The 17,269-nt window shown below is 37.5% G+C and overlaps 1 protein-coding gene across 1 annotated transcript in view; it reads right to left on the bottom strand.

Moving 5' to 3' along the window:
• The window catches only part of LOC132555225 (condensin-2 complex subunit G2-like), a 59,695-nt gene that overhangs the window by 8,147 nt on the left and 34,279 nt on the right, over positions 1-17,269 (bottom strand). The window contains exons 19-27 of the mRNA XM_060219574.1: positions 15,867-15,937; positions 15,233-15,413; positions 14,054-14,224; positions 12,736-12,843; positions 9,194-9,545; positions 4,156-4,325; positions 3,154-3,297; positions 2,771-2,865; positions 2,052-2,152 (exon numbers count right to left, since the gene is read on the bottom strand). Coding sequence (XP_060075557.1) covers positions 2,052-2,152; positions 2,771-2,865; positions 3,154-3,297; positions 4,156-4,325; positions 9,194-9,545; positions 12,736-12,843; positions 14,054-14,224; positions 15,233-15,413; positions 15,867-15,937 — 1,393 coding nt within the window. The remainder of the gene's footprint in view (positions 1-2,051; positions 2,153-2,770; positions 2,866-3,153; positions 3,298-4,155; positions 4,326-9,193; positions 9,546-12,735; positions 12,844-14,053; positions 14,225-15,232; positions 15,414-15,866; positions 15,938-17,269) is intronic.

The following is a 17,269-nucleotide window of genomic DNA, read 5'->3' on the forward strand; positions in this document are numbered from 1 at the left end:
TCCTCCCTCCAACACATACTTTTATCTACACCACACTTCCATCCTCCCTCCAACACATACTTTTATCTACACTACACTTCCATCCTCCCTCCAACACATACTTTTATCTACACTACACTTCCATCCTCCCTCCAACACATACTTTTATATACACTACACTTCCATCCTCCCTCCAACACATACTTTTATCTAATTCTCCTACACTTCCATCCTCCCTCCAACACATACTTTTTTATCTACACTTCCATCCTCCCTCCAACACATACTTTGATCTACTCTACACTTCCATCCTCCCTCCAACACATACTTTTATCTAATTCTCCTACACTTCCATCCTCCCTCCAACACATACTTTTATCTACACTACACTTCCATCCTCCTACACTTCCATCCTCCATCCAACACATACTTTTATCTACACTACACTTCCATCCTCCCTCCAACACATACTTTTATCTACACTACACTTCCATCCTCCCTCCAACACATACTTTTATCTAATTCTCCTACACTTCCATCCTCCCTCCAACACATACTTTTATCTTTTATCACTACACACTTCCAACACATCCATCACTTCCCTCCAACACATACTTTTATCTACACTTCCATCCTCCCTCCAACACACTTTTATCTACACTACACTTCCATCCTCCCTCCAACACATACTTTTATCTACACTACACTTCCATCCTCCCTCCAACACATACTTTTATCTACACTACACTTCCATCCTCCCTCCAACACATACTTTTATCTACACTACACTTCCATCCTCCCTCCAACACATACTTTTATCTACACTACACTTCCATCCTCCCTCCAACACATACTTTTATCTAATTCTCCTACACTTCCATCCTCCCTCCAACACATACTTTTATCTACACTACACTTCCATCCTCCCTCCAACACAAACTTTTATCTACACTACACTTCCATCCTCCCTCCAACACATACTTTTATCTACACTACACTTCCATCCTCCCTCCAACACATACTTTTATCTAATTCTCCTACACTTCCTTCCTCCCTCCAACACATACTTTTATCTACACTACACTTCCATCCTCCCTCCAACACATACTTTTATCTAAACTACACTTCCATCCTCCCTCCAACACATACTTTTATCTACACTACACTTCCATCCTCCCTCCAACACATACTTTTATCTACACTACACTTCCATCCTCCCTCCAACACATAACACTACACATCCAACACATACTTTTATCTAACACTACACTTCCATCCTCCCTCCAACACATACTTTTATCTACACTCCCACTACACTTCCATCCTCCCTCCAACACACTTTTACTCTCTTCTACACTTCCATCTCCAACACATACTTTTATCTAATTCTCCTACACTTCCATCCTCCCTCCAACACATACTTTTATCTAATTCTCCTACACTTCCATCCTCCCTCCAACACATACTTTTATCTACACTACACTTCCAGCCTCCCTCCAACACAAACTTTTATCTAATTCTCCTACACTTCCATCCTCCCTCCAACACATACTTTTATCTACACACAGATAATCCCTTATTTTATTGATGTGTTTCAAAAACGTAAAATAGCAATTATCAAACTCTTTTGGCTTGAGAGTTTTCAAAGTTTGTCTATGCACCGATATAGGGTCTGACATTACATATGGTTTACTTAACAATATCTCTATTGGTGTCTGTACTGTTCAATATTAGCGAAAGCCTTTGTATAATGACCAAATTCTTATACTTCCATATTATTTCTTGTAAGTTACACAAAGCCATTCTCATGGCAGTTGTTCTAGAAGTTGACCCGATCCCAGGATGCAACAGGCTATTGTAAACTTTTGATATGGCTCCCAAACCAACCAAAACAGTTCAGAAGATATTATTGTAATTCAAATTAATATAGCAATTATCAAGATATCAGCCAATCAGGTCACAGCAATCCATAACAGTGTTACCTGCACACTGACAATTTGTGATCCGCGATATGGATGACACCATGCAAACTGTGTAGATCAATTAAAACTTACAAAATATGAAACACTTACAATTTGCGACAGACCCTAACAAGTGGATGGCACCATGCACACTGTGTAGGTCATTTACAGCTTCAGACTCCACACACTTGGTCAACTCTCCGATGAAATGTCTGTCAACAAACACTGACATATAAGCATCCAGTAACTCTACATAAATATCCACAGTTTGAACCATTACTGAAGACAGAATTTAATAAGGTAGTTTTTCCATTATTCTTTCATTGAAAATCCAACAGGATCTTTTTGGTTAAGTCTCATGATAAAATTGTGAAATAAATATATAGATCAGATAAATTCAAACAGTGATGAAATATTTTTACTTAAGAATCTTGTGTTCAAGTAATTAGTACATTAATTAACTAATATCTTACAAGTTCAATACAAATTTCATATTATACCCACACTAGTGCAAGATTATATTTCTCACTCATGTTTACAAAAACATACTCTGTAAATAAAACTCCTCAAACAAGCTGTTATAATAGTGCTATTACTCATATGCCATAATATAATACAGAACATTGGTTTATGATAAATATCCTCAGATATCCTACCGGGTATCTGGTCCTAAGTTTTTTGACAAGAAATCTGGTATCTGGTATCTGATAATATCCAGACTACAACCTGACTTTGTCTAATGCTATTTGTTGACTACTACATAACTGAATCAAGCTAACATGATGTTACCTTCTGTAAATATCTAATTATGATGACAGTCTGTTACATACTTAGCTATATAGTTTTTCTTGCACACTGAATCACACAGCCAACCAGACAAGGGAGGTAACAGTGTAAGATCTCCACTAATTTCTTCCAAATCAAACTGAAGATGAAAACAGACAAATATGTAATGCTACATTAATTTTCCTGACAGGAGCTGAATTTATAGTGATTTCCAGTTTTACCCTATGTGGTTTTTACATCTAATTAATTCTTTTCTACTGGAACAGATTGTTTTAATTTCTTGGTTGAGTTTATTACACAAATCAGCTGTTTTGACAACAGAAATTAATGAGATTCTACTGACACAAGTACACAAAATGATACACTGAAAATATTTACTTGTTTTTGTTGAAGGAAAAATATCACAAAAGAGAATGCCACTATTTACCTGCTGACTTGCATGGACAAGTTCCCCGAACAGGGCCCCAATAACTGTGGCCATAATCTCACGAAGAGTAGACTCGTCCATCAGTGGGCTTCCGTATACCAGGCTGAAAATTTCCATTAAATGGTTTCGTACTCCAGGCAATATCTGTAAACCAAAACAATATTATTGATAATTTGAAATAATATTCTAGGAGTAACACATGAAAAGAAACAATAGTAATTATGTCCAAATATTTCATTTGATGGAAATGGTGCAAAAACGTGTAACACAAAACATCCTTTTAGTTAATGTAATATGAAATTAAATTAATGACTAATTTTAACTAACTAAAATAAAAAGAAGTTTCATAGATAACCAGGCAACAAAATTTGAAAATGGACATTAATTTGAAGTGTGGGTGAAAGTAAAAAAAAAAAAAACAAACAAAAAAAAGTAAGATGTTCCTGAGGAATCTTGGTGCCCACCATTGTTTGATCTTTATTTGCTATATGAAAACTGGATCTTCCCTTTCTTTTGAAGATTTATCCTTGCAGCGATAATAATTTTTAACAGTCAAATCCAAGATGTTGAACTGGAAGCCATAGGATCAAGGGGGACTTACACATGAAATTTGAGAAAAATCTATGCAGTAGTTCTCAAGAAATAGTGATAACAAACTTCCAAAATGAAATTCTCAGATGACCACCTGTCAGGCAATTTTGTTTTCCTAATCAGGCCCTCTCCAGTACTTCTCAAAAACTAGCGGTAACAAATATTACTTATGAATAGACAGATTGATGATGGACCACAGATGTAGGGCAATTTGAACATCCCACCATCTGACGATGGTGGACTAAAAAGCAAAAACTCATTGGATTTTTCAGCATCAAGCCCACACCAGATCTCCAGATTACGTCTTTGATAGCAGAAAAAGGTAGGAAAGCAAATCATAGAGACAAAACCAATTTATTTTTGGAGTCTATTGGGTTTTCTCATATAAAATAATGAATGAAAAAAACTGACCTTAACAACATGATCTTTCTCCCTCAATAAGGCAGTCGCTATGGCAACAAAGACTTTTCCCAGATAGGCAGCGATACTGTTACGATGGGAATCTTTACCTTGGAGGAGGATGTGGGCGGTAACACTACACAGACAGTTCATGACAGAAGATAAGGAACTCAGAGACTCATCTGAAAAATGTGTAGCAAATTTGTTTTATGTTTTATTTCACTTTGTTTACAATACACACAAAATTCCTTGTATACCTTCACTTGTTTACAATACACACAAAATTCCTTGTACACCTTCAACTTGTTTACAATACACACAAAATTCCTTGTACACCTTCACTTGTTTACAATACACACAAAATTCCTTGTACACATTCACTTGTTTACAATACACACAAAATTTGTTTTATATTTTATTTCACTTGTTTACAATACACAGAATTTTTGCTATTTCTCTTATATGGTTCCACCCAATTTTTGGCAATATCCATTCATTCCTAAAGTAATGTAGGATTTTGAACAACAAATTTCCTGTTTTTGGCCCACCCCTCTGGCCCCTGGGAGCTGAGAACCAATATTTGTACAAATTTGGTTCCCCTTCCCCTACAATTCCAAGGATGAAATCTGGACAAAACTGTTCACTTATTCATGACTTGAAGTGATTTTTAGTAAAAAGACAGACACCATGACAAAAGCTCATTGGTCCTTTGTAACAAGGATAGGTAATAAAAAATTGTGTCACCTACCTCTCTGTAGACACAGAACACTGAAGTCAGCTAGCAGTACAGAAAAACTTGTGTCACCTACCTCTCTCTGTAGACACAGAACACTGAAGTCAGCTAGCAGTACAGAAAAACTTGTGTCACCTACCTCTCTCTGTAGACACAGAACACTGAAGTCAGCTAGCAGTACAGAAAAACTTGTGTCACCTACCTCTCTGTAGACACAGAACACTGAAGTCAGCTAGCAGTACAGAAAAACTTGTGTCACCTACCACTCTGTAGACACAGAACACAGAAGTCGGCTAGCAGTACAGAAAAACTTGTGTCACCTACCTCTCTTTAGACACAGAACAAAGAAGTCGGCTAGCAGTACATGTGTCACCTACCTCCCTGTAGACACAGAACAATGAAGTCTGCTAGCAGTACTTGTGTCACCTACCTCTCTGTAGACACAGAACACAGAAGTTGGCTAGCAGTACAGAAAAACTTGTGTCACCTACCTCTCTGTAGACACAGAACACAGAAGTTGGCTAGCAGTACAGAAAAACTTGTGTCACCTACCTCTCTTTAGACACAGAACAAAGAAGTCGGCTAGCAGTACATGTGTCACCTACCTCCCTGTAGACACAGAACAATGAAGTCTGCTAGCAGTACTTGTGTCACCTACCTCTCTGTAGACACAGAACACAGAAGTTGGCTAGCAGTACAGAAAAACTTGTGTCACCTACCTCTCTCTGTAGACACAGAACACTGAAGTCAGCTAGCAGTACAGAAAAACTTGTGTCACCTACCTCTCTCTGTAGACACAGAACACTGAAGTCAGCTAGCAGTACAGAAAAACTTGTGTCACCTACCTCTCTGTAGACACAGAACACTGAAGTCAGCTAGCAGTACAGAAAAACTTGTGTCACCTACCTCTCTCTGTAGACACAGAACACTGAAGTCGGCTAGCAGTACAGAAAAACTTGTGTCACCTACCTCTCTGTAGACACAGAACACTGAAGTCAGCTAGCAGTACAGAAAAACTTGTGTCACCTACCACTCTGTAGACACAGAACACAGAAGTCGGCTAGCAGTACAGAAAAACTTGTGTCACCTACCTCTCTTTAGACACAGAACAAAGAAGTCGGCTAGCAGTACATGTGTCACCTACCTCCCTGTAGACACAGAACAATGAAGTCTGCTAGCAGTACTTGTGTCACCTACCTCTCTGTAGACACAGAACACAGAAGTTGGCTAGCAGTACAGAAAAACGTGTGTCACCTACCTCTCTGTAGACACAGAACACAGAAGTTGGCTAGCAGTACAGAAAAACTTGTGTCACCTACCTCTCTTTAGACACAGAACAAAGAAGTCGGCTAGCAGTACATGTGTCACCTACCTCCCTGTAGACACAGAACAATGAAGTCTGCTAGCAGTACTTGTGTCACCTACCTCTCTGTAGACACAGAACACAGAAGTTGGCTAGCAGTACAGAAAAACTTGTGTCACCTACCTCTCTGTAGACACAGAACACAGAAGTTGGCTAGCAGTACAGAAAAACTTGTGTCACCTACCTCTCTTTAGACACAGAACAAAGAAGTCGGCTAGCAGTACATGTGTCACCTACCTCCCTGTAGACACAGAACAATGAAGTCTGCTAGCAGTACTTGTGTCACCTACCTCTCTGTAGACACAGAACACTGAAGTCAGCTAGCAGTACAGAAAAACTTGTGTCACCTACCTCTCTCTGCAGACACAGAACACTGAAGTCAGCTAGCAGTACAGACAAACTTGTGTCACCTACCTCTCTGTAGACACAGAACACTGAAGTCAGCTAGCAGTACAGAAAAACTTGTGTCACCTACCTCTCTCTGTAGACACAGAACACTGAAGTCGGCTAGCAGTACAGAAAAACTTGTGTCACCTACCTCTCTGTAGACACAGAACACTGAAGTCAGCTAGCAGTACAGGATCAAAGTACTGAAAGTACTGAGAGGCTAAACGTATTGAAAAATGTTCACAAATAACTGCAAAGCTATATTACTTTCCCCATACTCCTACACTTTGGAATTCAAAAATTACTAAAATAAGAGAACCTGAGGCTATTTTTCTAAATTTTAAGCGATTTTATATCTTCTTTAATTCTTATTTCAAATTTGACGACAATAATGTGAACAAATCAAAATAGGTAAAAAAAAAAAATGAATAAATAAAATACACACAACCATATATTTATCGCCAACAAGCCAAATGATAGATAGCTCTATGATGAAGTTGATTAAATAAAACCTTTGAAATACCCAAGATGTTGCAATTACTCTCCTATCAATATGAGGATTTAAACAAATCGAAAGGACTTTATACCTTCTTTATTTTGAATATATTGCATAGTAATAGTCCTTACTTATCATGATTATATTTGTACTTGAGGAAAGTAGATAAGGTGTACACAACATTTCAGATAGATTAAAGTGTACCGTAAATTTGCTACTACTATTTTTGATCTCCAATGCATTAGATAATGTCACCATGACACGCTAAATGAATAAATATGTTATGGAAATATTTCGTTCTAGTTAATTGATAATTATAAACATGAATATTTGGGATTTTTTATACGCGCTTTGTTTGAAGGAATATTTTCATTTCAAGGAACTTTGATACACATTAACAATCCTTGAGAAATCAGCACAATCAACCTTCATCAAATAAAACTAAAAGACAAAAAAAAATATAAGTTATAACAAAGTCAACATCATGATCAGTACAGTATTAAAAATATGTTATTCATAAATCATGAGCACCAAATGTACCTTGCCTACGAAGCGCAAACTTTTTATCTTTAAAAACTTGAAAAAGTGTCATATCGGCGGGTGTGCGCCTGGGACGAACAGTCCAATTCGGTGACGTCGACTGAGGTAAAGTGATGTTATATATTAAGACGATCTTGCCACAACGACAAGGATTAAAACAAAATTGATGTTCTGTTTGTAAGTTTTGTTTGTTTAAAAGTGCTGTTAGTTGATAATTCAAACTAAGCCCCCAGACTAGCTTCTTATCAACTCGCACGTACAGTGTTTTGTACCCTTACGTCATGTCGAGAATTCCGTAAAATATATTATTCAAAATTTATCAATAGTTCAACCATACTTTACTTCTTTTTTTAAATATAAAGTAATCGTATTGTTATTAAAAAAAATAAACTAATTTTGGATGCTTTTAAAATAGCGATTTGAAAGATCGCGGCATTATTTACGCAGAAAATTGCCGCTAGAGGGCTCTAACTCTTTTCGATATTTCAGCCAATGAGAAGGCCAGGATCGGTAAATTTTGTCTGAAAGGCCGTCCCAATAGGCTACGCGTACGGAGTACGTTTAGCCTAAAAACTTGTGTCACCTACCACTCTGTAGACACAGAACACTGAAGTCAGCTAGCAGTACAGAAAAACTTGTGTCACCTACCACTCTGTAGACACAGAACACTGAAGTCAGCTAGCAGTACAGAAAAACTTGTGTCACCTACCTCTCTCTGTAGACACAGAACACTGAAGTCAGCTAGCATTACAGAAAAACTTGTGTCACCTACCTCTCTCTGTAGACACAGAACACTGAAGTCAGCTAGCAGTACAGAAAAACTTGTGTCACCTACCTCTCTGTAGACACAGAACACTGAAGTCAGCTAGCAGTACAGAAAAACTTGTGTCACCTACCACTCTGTAGACACAGAACACAGAAGTCGGCTAGCAGTACAGAAAAACTTGTGTCACCTACCTCTCTTTAGACACAGAACAAAGAAGTCGGCTAGCAGTACATGTGTCACCTACCTCCCTGTAGACACAGAACAATGAAGTCTGCTAGCAGTACTTGTGTCACCTACCTCTCTGTAGACACAGAACACAGAAGTTGGCTAGCAGTACAGAAAAACTTGTGTCACCTACCTGTCTGTAGACACAGAACACAGAAGTTGGCTAGCAGTACAGAAAAACTTGTGTCACCTACCTCTCTTTAGACACAGAACAAAGAAGTCGGCTAGCAGTACATGTGTCACCTACCTCCCTGTAGACACAGAACACTGAAGTCAGCTAGCAGTACAGAAAAACTTGTGTCACCTACCTCTCTCTGTAGACACAGAACACTGAAGTCAGCTAGCAGTACAGAAAAACTTGTGTCACCTACCTCTCTCTGTAGACACAGAACACTGAAGTCAGCTAGCAGTACAGAAAAACTTGTGTCACCTACCTCTCTTTAGACACAGAACAAAGAAGTCGGCTAGCAGTACATGTGTCACCTACCTCCCTGTAGACACAGAACAATGAAGTCTGCTAGCAGTACTTGTGTCACCTACCTCTCTGTAGACACAGAACACAGAAGTTGGCTAGCAGTACAGCAAAACTTGTGTCTCCGACACCTATTAAGAGGAGATCACCCCCTGCAGCCAGAATCATCTCTAAAACAGAAGTTGCCAGCGTCACTGAATTTTGTCCAGCCTGATTTAAAGGACGCTTCCTGGACACTTCTGTTTGTTTGTCCTGTGGGTCTGGGCTCGGAAGAAGAAATGTTTCTGTCAAAGAAAGTAGAGTACGTTTCCTAGATGTAGTGTCAGCCAGTTTTTCTCCTTGGCCAAGGTTGGGTAGGAGATATACATCTGCCCAAGAAAATAACTCCCCAAATGTGGTATTGGCATCATGCTTGGTATTCTGCAGAAGAATCAAGTGAATACTTAGATACACAACAATCTACTGACTTTATACATATTAAACTGTTCACAATAGAAACAACCTAGTATATATATAGTATATATATATATCAGATATGGGAATTGTCCACACAAATGGTCTTGGACAGCTTGTTATGATAACACGCAAAAACTGTTGAACAGATTTTGACCTTTTTGTTGCTTTGGAAAAAGTAAAATTGACTATGGAAACGTCATATAATTCTTGACAGGCCTGATGCCATTTAAGAGAGCTGGACTTTGTAGTTGCTAAAAATTTTGCTTTGAGAATGGAATCAGCCCATAGGGCCTGTATCGCTCACCTGGTTTATTTTGCTAAAATTTGATTTATTTGAATGAAAGGATAAGTTAAAACACTTGTATCTATTGCCCGTAACAGGCTCACCCATCCTTCAAATAAGGATGCAACGTTTGTATAATACTAGGTTCTCTTCACCAAAGATGTCTCCTGCTCGAACAAAGAAAGATTTTAGAGAACATCCAGGTATCCCTGAACAAGGTTTTACAAAATTTGCTTAATTTCCTCCCCCCTGCCTCTCAATGGCCCCCTAAAAACAAAAGTTTATTCAATTTCAAAGGATGCTTCAACCAAATATAGGTAAAATCCAATCACTTCTACAGGAAAAGTAGGATTTTAAGGAATTTTCTCTATCTCCCCTCAAAGGCCCTAAACACCAAAAAATTATTTAAAACAGATTTCACTTCATCAAAGGATGCTTCAACCAAATATATGCAAAATTTAATCATTCCTACAGGAGGAGTAGGATTTTAAAGACTCTATTTCCCCAATTGGGCCCTACTCTGTGGTAAAAGGAGTGGGGGTGGAGGGTCAGGGGTTAGACACACCATTTATACAAAGCTTATCAGCCTTCACCCAAGCATGCTTCAGACCAACTTCAGACATTAATCTGCAATTCCCAAGAATAAGATAGATTTTAAAGAAATGGATATTCCATTTTGGGCCCTGCCGCTCTGGCCCTAGGTAATTGAGAACCACCATTTACACAAATCTGATTTCCCTTCACCAAAGCATTCTTCAGACCAAATATTCACAATATCCTAAATTGTAAACGATTACATCAGAAAAGAGTATCTTTAATCTGGATTTGCATCAAAAATGATTAACATAAAGCTGCCATGAGAACATGGAAGACTATCAGCATACTGGCTTTGTCATAGATACGAGATAGCTGATTGGCTTTGTCCTAGATACGAGATAGCTGATTGGCTTTGTCCTAGATACGAGATAGCTGATTGGCTTTGCCCTAGATACGAGATAGCTAATTGACTTTGTTCTAGATATGAGATAGCTGAGTGGCTTTGCCCTAGATACAAGATAACTGATTGGCTTTGTATAGGTATGAAAAAACTGATTGGCTTTGTCCTAGATACAAGATAGCTGATTGGCTTTGTCCTAGTTACAAGATAACTGATTGGCTTTGTCCTATATACCAGATTAGTAATTGGCTTTGTTCTAGATACGAGATAACTGATTGGCTTTGTATAGGTATGAAAAAACTGATTGGCTTTGTCCTAGATACAAGATAGCTGATTGGCTTTGTCCTAGTTACGAGATAACTGATTGGCTTTGTCCTATATACCAGATTACTAATTGGCTTTGTCCTAGATACAAGGTAGCTGAAAGGCTTTGTCCTAGATACAAGATAACTAATTTGCTTTGTCCTAGATATGAGAAAACAGATTGGCTTTGTCCTAGATACGAGATAACTGACAGGCTTTGTCCTAGATACGAAAAAACTGATTGGCTTTCTACTAGATACTAGATAACTGATTGGCTTTGTCCTAGATACTAGATAACTAATTGGCTTTGTCCTAGATACGAGAAAACTGATTGGCTTTGTCCTAGATACAAGATAACTGACTGGCTTTGTCCTAGATACGAAAAAACTGATTGGCTTTGTCCTAGATACTAGATAACTGATTGGCTTTGTCCTAGATATGAGAAAACTGATTGGTTTTGTCCTAGATACTTGATAACTGATTGGCTTTGTCCTAGATATGAGAAAACTGATTTGCTTTGTCCTAGATACGAGATAGCTGATTGGCTTTGTCCTCGATACGAGATCGCTTATTGCGATCTATTTTAAAATGTGCTGTTTTAAATTAAATGTACTGTTTTAAATTAAGTAATGAAAACCAATAAACATTATCCGATAATATTCTGAAATCAAAGTGGAATGTTCATTTTAGATCTGGTGTGAAGCAAGTGATAATAGGATCCGCTGTATTACTCCAAATGGGGTAGACTATTTACAAGATCAGGCAATGATTGACAGGATTGAGGAAGATAAGATGGTTTTGATGGTGTTATGTATCTTTTTTTTTTACTTGAAATGGTCAAACATGAAACATCACAAATTGTTTTTAATGGCAAATTAAAATAAAAATAAATCAATACATTTTTTACACATGTATTCTGCTTGCGCAAGACACAATCCTTTCTGATCCTGTATATCGTCTTACCAATCCAAACGTGTTGATGTTTATGTATGCACATCTGTAACATTACTGGACATGGGGCTAGTATAAGGTAATATCACATTCTATACTTATATAATTTCATATGTACTTGCTAACAATAAGAAAGGGTCTGAATGTTATAAAGCATTTTGTTTGAAGCAAATGCTTGAATGCAAGCAATTTGGACCGTGACCCCTGTATTGAACCAGTAGTAGATGTCATTTATAAAAAAAAAGACTGCCTTAAATTGTAATTGCAAATTCTAACAAACGAATATTAATGTTCATTTAAAAACTTAATAGATTTCTATATTGGGCCACACTCCTCAGCACCTGGGGACCTCAGACCCACCATTTACAATTGCAATTTATAGGAAATGTTGACAGACAATAGCACACACCATTAATGATAGATTAGAGACTTAACTTTGCTCTTACAAACTTATCAATTAAAATACTCTCAAGGAATAGGAAGCTAGATTTCCAAGGATACACATCTATTTCCATATTCAATAATTATTGCATGCAGGAATCATATGAAATTTTGGGAACTGGGAACTTTTATTTAGATGTATGGATTGATAGACAGCAATGCCTTTTAAGACTGATGAAAAATGCCTGCTTTGTACATTTGAGGCAAAAAATGGCTGTTAACAGGTATGAAATCCTTACCGATTGATGAAGAATACCAGCTAGTTTACAGTAGAGACTGAAGCTGGCCGTTAACAGGTGATCAGGCACAGCATCAGCTTCTGATATCAGGCTCCGCTCCACACACTTCTGTTGGGAAAACACCTCCATTAGCAATCAATGTTAAAAAAAATCTAACACAGCAATCCTAACACTGTCTCAAATCTAAAAAACTCCACCTGACCATTATTTTCTTTCCAAAACATTTTCAATCATCAAAAAATTGAGTTTTCTTTCTTCAAACTCCTGGATTGCTCTTTAGTTTTATTGGTATTAAATTCTTGTTGATAAAGAACTAGACCTTCTTTTTATGGTTTCATTAATGAATAGAAGAAATATCCTTGGTGAATTCTAGACAGTTAACACTTACCATAGTCGTCCTCTGTTTAGTGAACAGAAGGGATATCCTTGGTGAATTCTAGACAGTTAACACTTACCATAGTCGTCCTCAGTTTAGTGAACAGAAGGAATATCCTTGGTGAATTCTAGACAGTTAACACTTACCATAGCTGTCCTCAGTTTAGTGAACAGAAGGAATATCCTTGGTGAATTCTAGACAGTTAACACTTACCATAGTCGTCCTCAGTTTAGTGAACAGAAGGAATATCCTTGGTGAATTCTAGACAGTTAACACTTACCATAGCTGTCCTCAGTTTAGTGAAAAGAAGAAATTAGACAGTTAACACTTATCATAGCTGTCCTCAGTTTAGTGAAAAGAAGAAATTAGACAGTTATCACTTATCATAGCTGTCCTCAGTTTAGTGAAAAGAAGAAATTAGACAGTTAACACTTATCATAGCTGTCCTCAGTTTAGTGAAAAGAAGAAATTAGACAGTTAACACTTATCATAGCTGTCCTCAGTTTAGTGAACAGGAGGAATATCCTTGGTCAATTCTAGACAGTTAACACTTACCATAGCTGTCCTCAGTTTAGTGAACAGGAGGAATATCCTTGGTCAATTCTAGACAGTTAACACTTACCATAGCTGTCCTCAGTTTAGTGAACAGGAGGAATATCCTTGGTCAATTCTAGACAGTTAACACTTACCATAGCTGTCCTCAGTTTAGTGAACAGAAGGAATATCCTTGGTGAATTCTTGACAGTTAACACTTACCATAGCTGTCCTCAGTTTAGTGAAAAGAAGAAATTAGACAGTTAACACTTATCATAGCTGTCCTCAGTTTAGTGAACAGGAGGAATATCCTTGGTCAATTCTAGACAGTTAACACTTACCGTAGCCGTCCTCAGTTTAGTGAAAAGAAGAAATATCCTTGGTCAATTCTAGACAGTTAACACTTACCATAGCTGTCCTCAGTTTAGCCTGGAGTTGTGTGAGTTCGTTGATGTGACTGGTGAGGATAGGACGACATATCGGGCTACGTAACATGTAAGTCACATAGTCTATGCCAAGTGTTGGTACTGCTTCCTGAGGAACTACAAAGCCAACACTCTTCTGGCGCTTTTTCCCCACCTAGACAGGATAGAATAACTGGTTAATGAAGATATATGTACCTTCTGATTCTGATTTACATCAGGGTTTAACAAAAATGACGTAAGTAGAGAGAGACGAAGAAGGGAAATATTTCTAAATGTTGCTTTGATAGAAATAAAGCTTAACATCTAAATTCAGCTGAAATCTAACCAAAGATCAGAAAGTGTCAGATAAACAAACTATGTTTTCTTCACAACTTACCTTCATCAAAAACTACATAAATTAGTACACTAAATGTATTCATAATGAAATGGATCTCAATACATTTTCAAAAAGGATCCTTTCAAAAACTGGAAGTTATTGTCTTTTGAGGTGTATACTGTTCAAGTAGGTGTCTTTGAGGGAGTGTCCCCCTGCAGGCCTCAAATTTAACATTTCTTGTCACTTGTGCCTTAAATTTGTACTTGCTAAAATGACTTTTTACTTGTTATTATCGCAAATCTCAATATTCAAATAATGTGTTTTGTTTTGTGATTTATAATATATTACCTTGCTTCATCCAATATATATTAACTTTATAGTAGAACTGCTTTGTCCTAATATTTACACTTTGAAAATCAAACTCAAAACAATTTAATTCTGTGAAATGTTAGGAATAGACAGGCATTCACAGTTTGCATCTGATGAATCCACTTGCTGAAAAAGCAAGTCATTATTTTTTCTACTTGGAATTCTTGGATTTCTACTTGCAAATTGCCAGTAAAAAGCCTTAAATTGGAGGTCTACCCTGTATACCATTACAGTAGGTGTCTGTGAGGGTGTGTCCCCCTGTATACCTTTGCAGTAGGTGTCTGTTAGGGTGTGTCCCCCTGTATAACTTTGCAGTAGGTGTCTGTGAGGCTGTGTCCCCCTATATAACATTACAGTAGGTGTCTGAAAGGCTGTGTCCCCCCCCCCCTGTATACCATTGCAGTAGGTGTCTGTTAGGGTGTGTCCCCCTGTATACCTTTGCAGTAGGTGTCTGTGAGGGTGTGTCCCCCTGTATACCTTTGCAGTAGGTGTCTGTAAGGAGTTATTTCCCTGCTGAAGTCCTTCAGTTAGCCACTCGTCCACCAGGTCCAGAATGTTCACCACTTTGTCCCATTTACAAAGAGCATCTAGATAAGAGCTGTAATCTTCTGTGACACTCTCTACAGACATCTTCTTCAGTTTGGATAGGCATGTACGACTGCAACAATCAAAACAAAGATGTCTTTATTACAAAAGTGTTACCTCCCTTGATTTTTGTTTAAATTTCAAATTTAGCTAGACCAATGACCAACAAAATGTTATCAGACATCTTGTATGCCAGCTTTGTGCTATGGACATATGCTGGAACAGATTGCAATCCACCTTAATTAGGTCAGCAGAACAGAACCCCTGTACATCATCTTCACTATTACTTTCTTTTACCATTTTATTATGATAATTCCTGAAAAGTTTCCAGATGTGATTTATAACATGTTAACTAATACTGATGACCAGGAAAATATAAAGAGGTCATCTTGAACACTTTTATATAAAAGATGGAAGGTTGTTTTACCTGATGATTATTAGAGTTCTCCAATCGTTTATAGACTGTTAAATATTGTGACAGACATTTTCTCTTCAACAGTCATTGAGGAATAACAAGTGAACTTACCTGATGGTGGGGACTGAGTTATAAGGAACAAAGCCAGCCAGGTTAATGAGGGCAGAACACACCTGAGGGTCCTATCAAAACACATAAGATTTTAAACAAGTCAATCGAATTTATACCACAACACAATGGATTATAATATCACAACACAATGGATTATAGTATCACAATGGATTATAATGTCACAACACAATGGATTATAATATCACAACACAATGGATTATAATATCACAATGGATTATAATATCACAACACAAAAGATTATAATATCACAACACAATGGATTATAATATCACAACACAATGGATTATAATATCACAACACACACAAGATTATAATATCACAACACAATGGATTATAATATCACAATGGATTATAATGTCACAACACAATGGATTATAATATCACAACACAATGGATTATAATATCACAACACAATGGATTATAATATCACAACACAATGGATTATAATATCACAATGGATTATAATGTCACAACACAATGGATTATAATATCACAACACAATGGATTATAATATCACAACACAATGGATTATAATATCACAACACAATGGATTATAATAACACAATGGATTATAATATCACAACACAATGGATTATAGTATCACAATGGATTATAATGTCACAACACAATGGATTATAATATCACAATGGATTATAATATCACAACAAAAAAGATTATAATATCACAACACAAAAGATTATAATATCACAACACAATGGATTATAATATCACAACACAATGGATTATAGTATCACAATGAATTATAATGTCACAACACAATGGATTATAATATCACAACACAAAGGATTATAATATCACAATGGATTATAATATCACAACACAAAAGATTATAATATCACAACACAATGGATTATAATATCACAACACAATGGATTATAATATCACAACACAATGGATTATAATATCACAGCATGGATTTTAAATATACATTATGGTTCCTCACCACAGTGGACACTTGTCATGGTGGGCCCCTGTCACAGCAGATACCTGTCATGGTGGGCCACTGTCACAGCAGACACTTGTCATGGTGGACCCCTGTCACAGCAGACACCTGTCATGGTGGACCCCTGTCACAGCAGACACCTGTCATGGTGGACCCCTGTCACAGCAGACACTTGTCATGGTGGACCCCTGTTACAGCAGACACCTGTCATGGTGGACTCCTGTCACAGCAGATACCTGTCATGGTGGACCCCTGTCACAGTGGACACTTGACATGGTGGACCCCTGTCACAGCAGACACCTGTGATGGTGGACCCCTGTCACAGCAGACACCTGTCATGGTGGACCCCTGTCACAGCAGACACCTGTCATGGTGGACCCCTGTCACAGTGGACACTTGTTAAGGTGGGCTTGTCACA

The sequence above is a fragment of the Ylistrum balloti genome, unplaced genomic scaffold (assembly GCF_031769215.1).
Source record: "Ylistrum balloti isolate Yb309-2 unplaced genomic scaffold, AGI_CSIRO_Ybal_v1 Utg370464, whole genome shotgun sequence".
Lineage (NCBI taxonomy): Eukaryota > Metazoa > Mollusca > Bivalvia > Pectinida > Pectinidae > Ylistrum > Ylistrum balloti.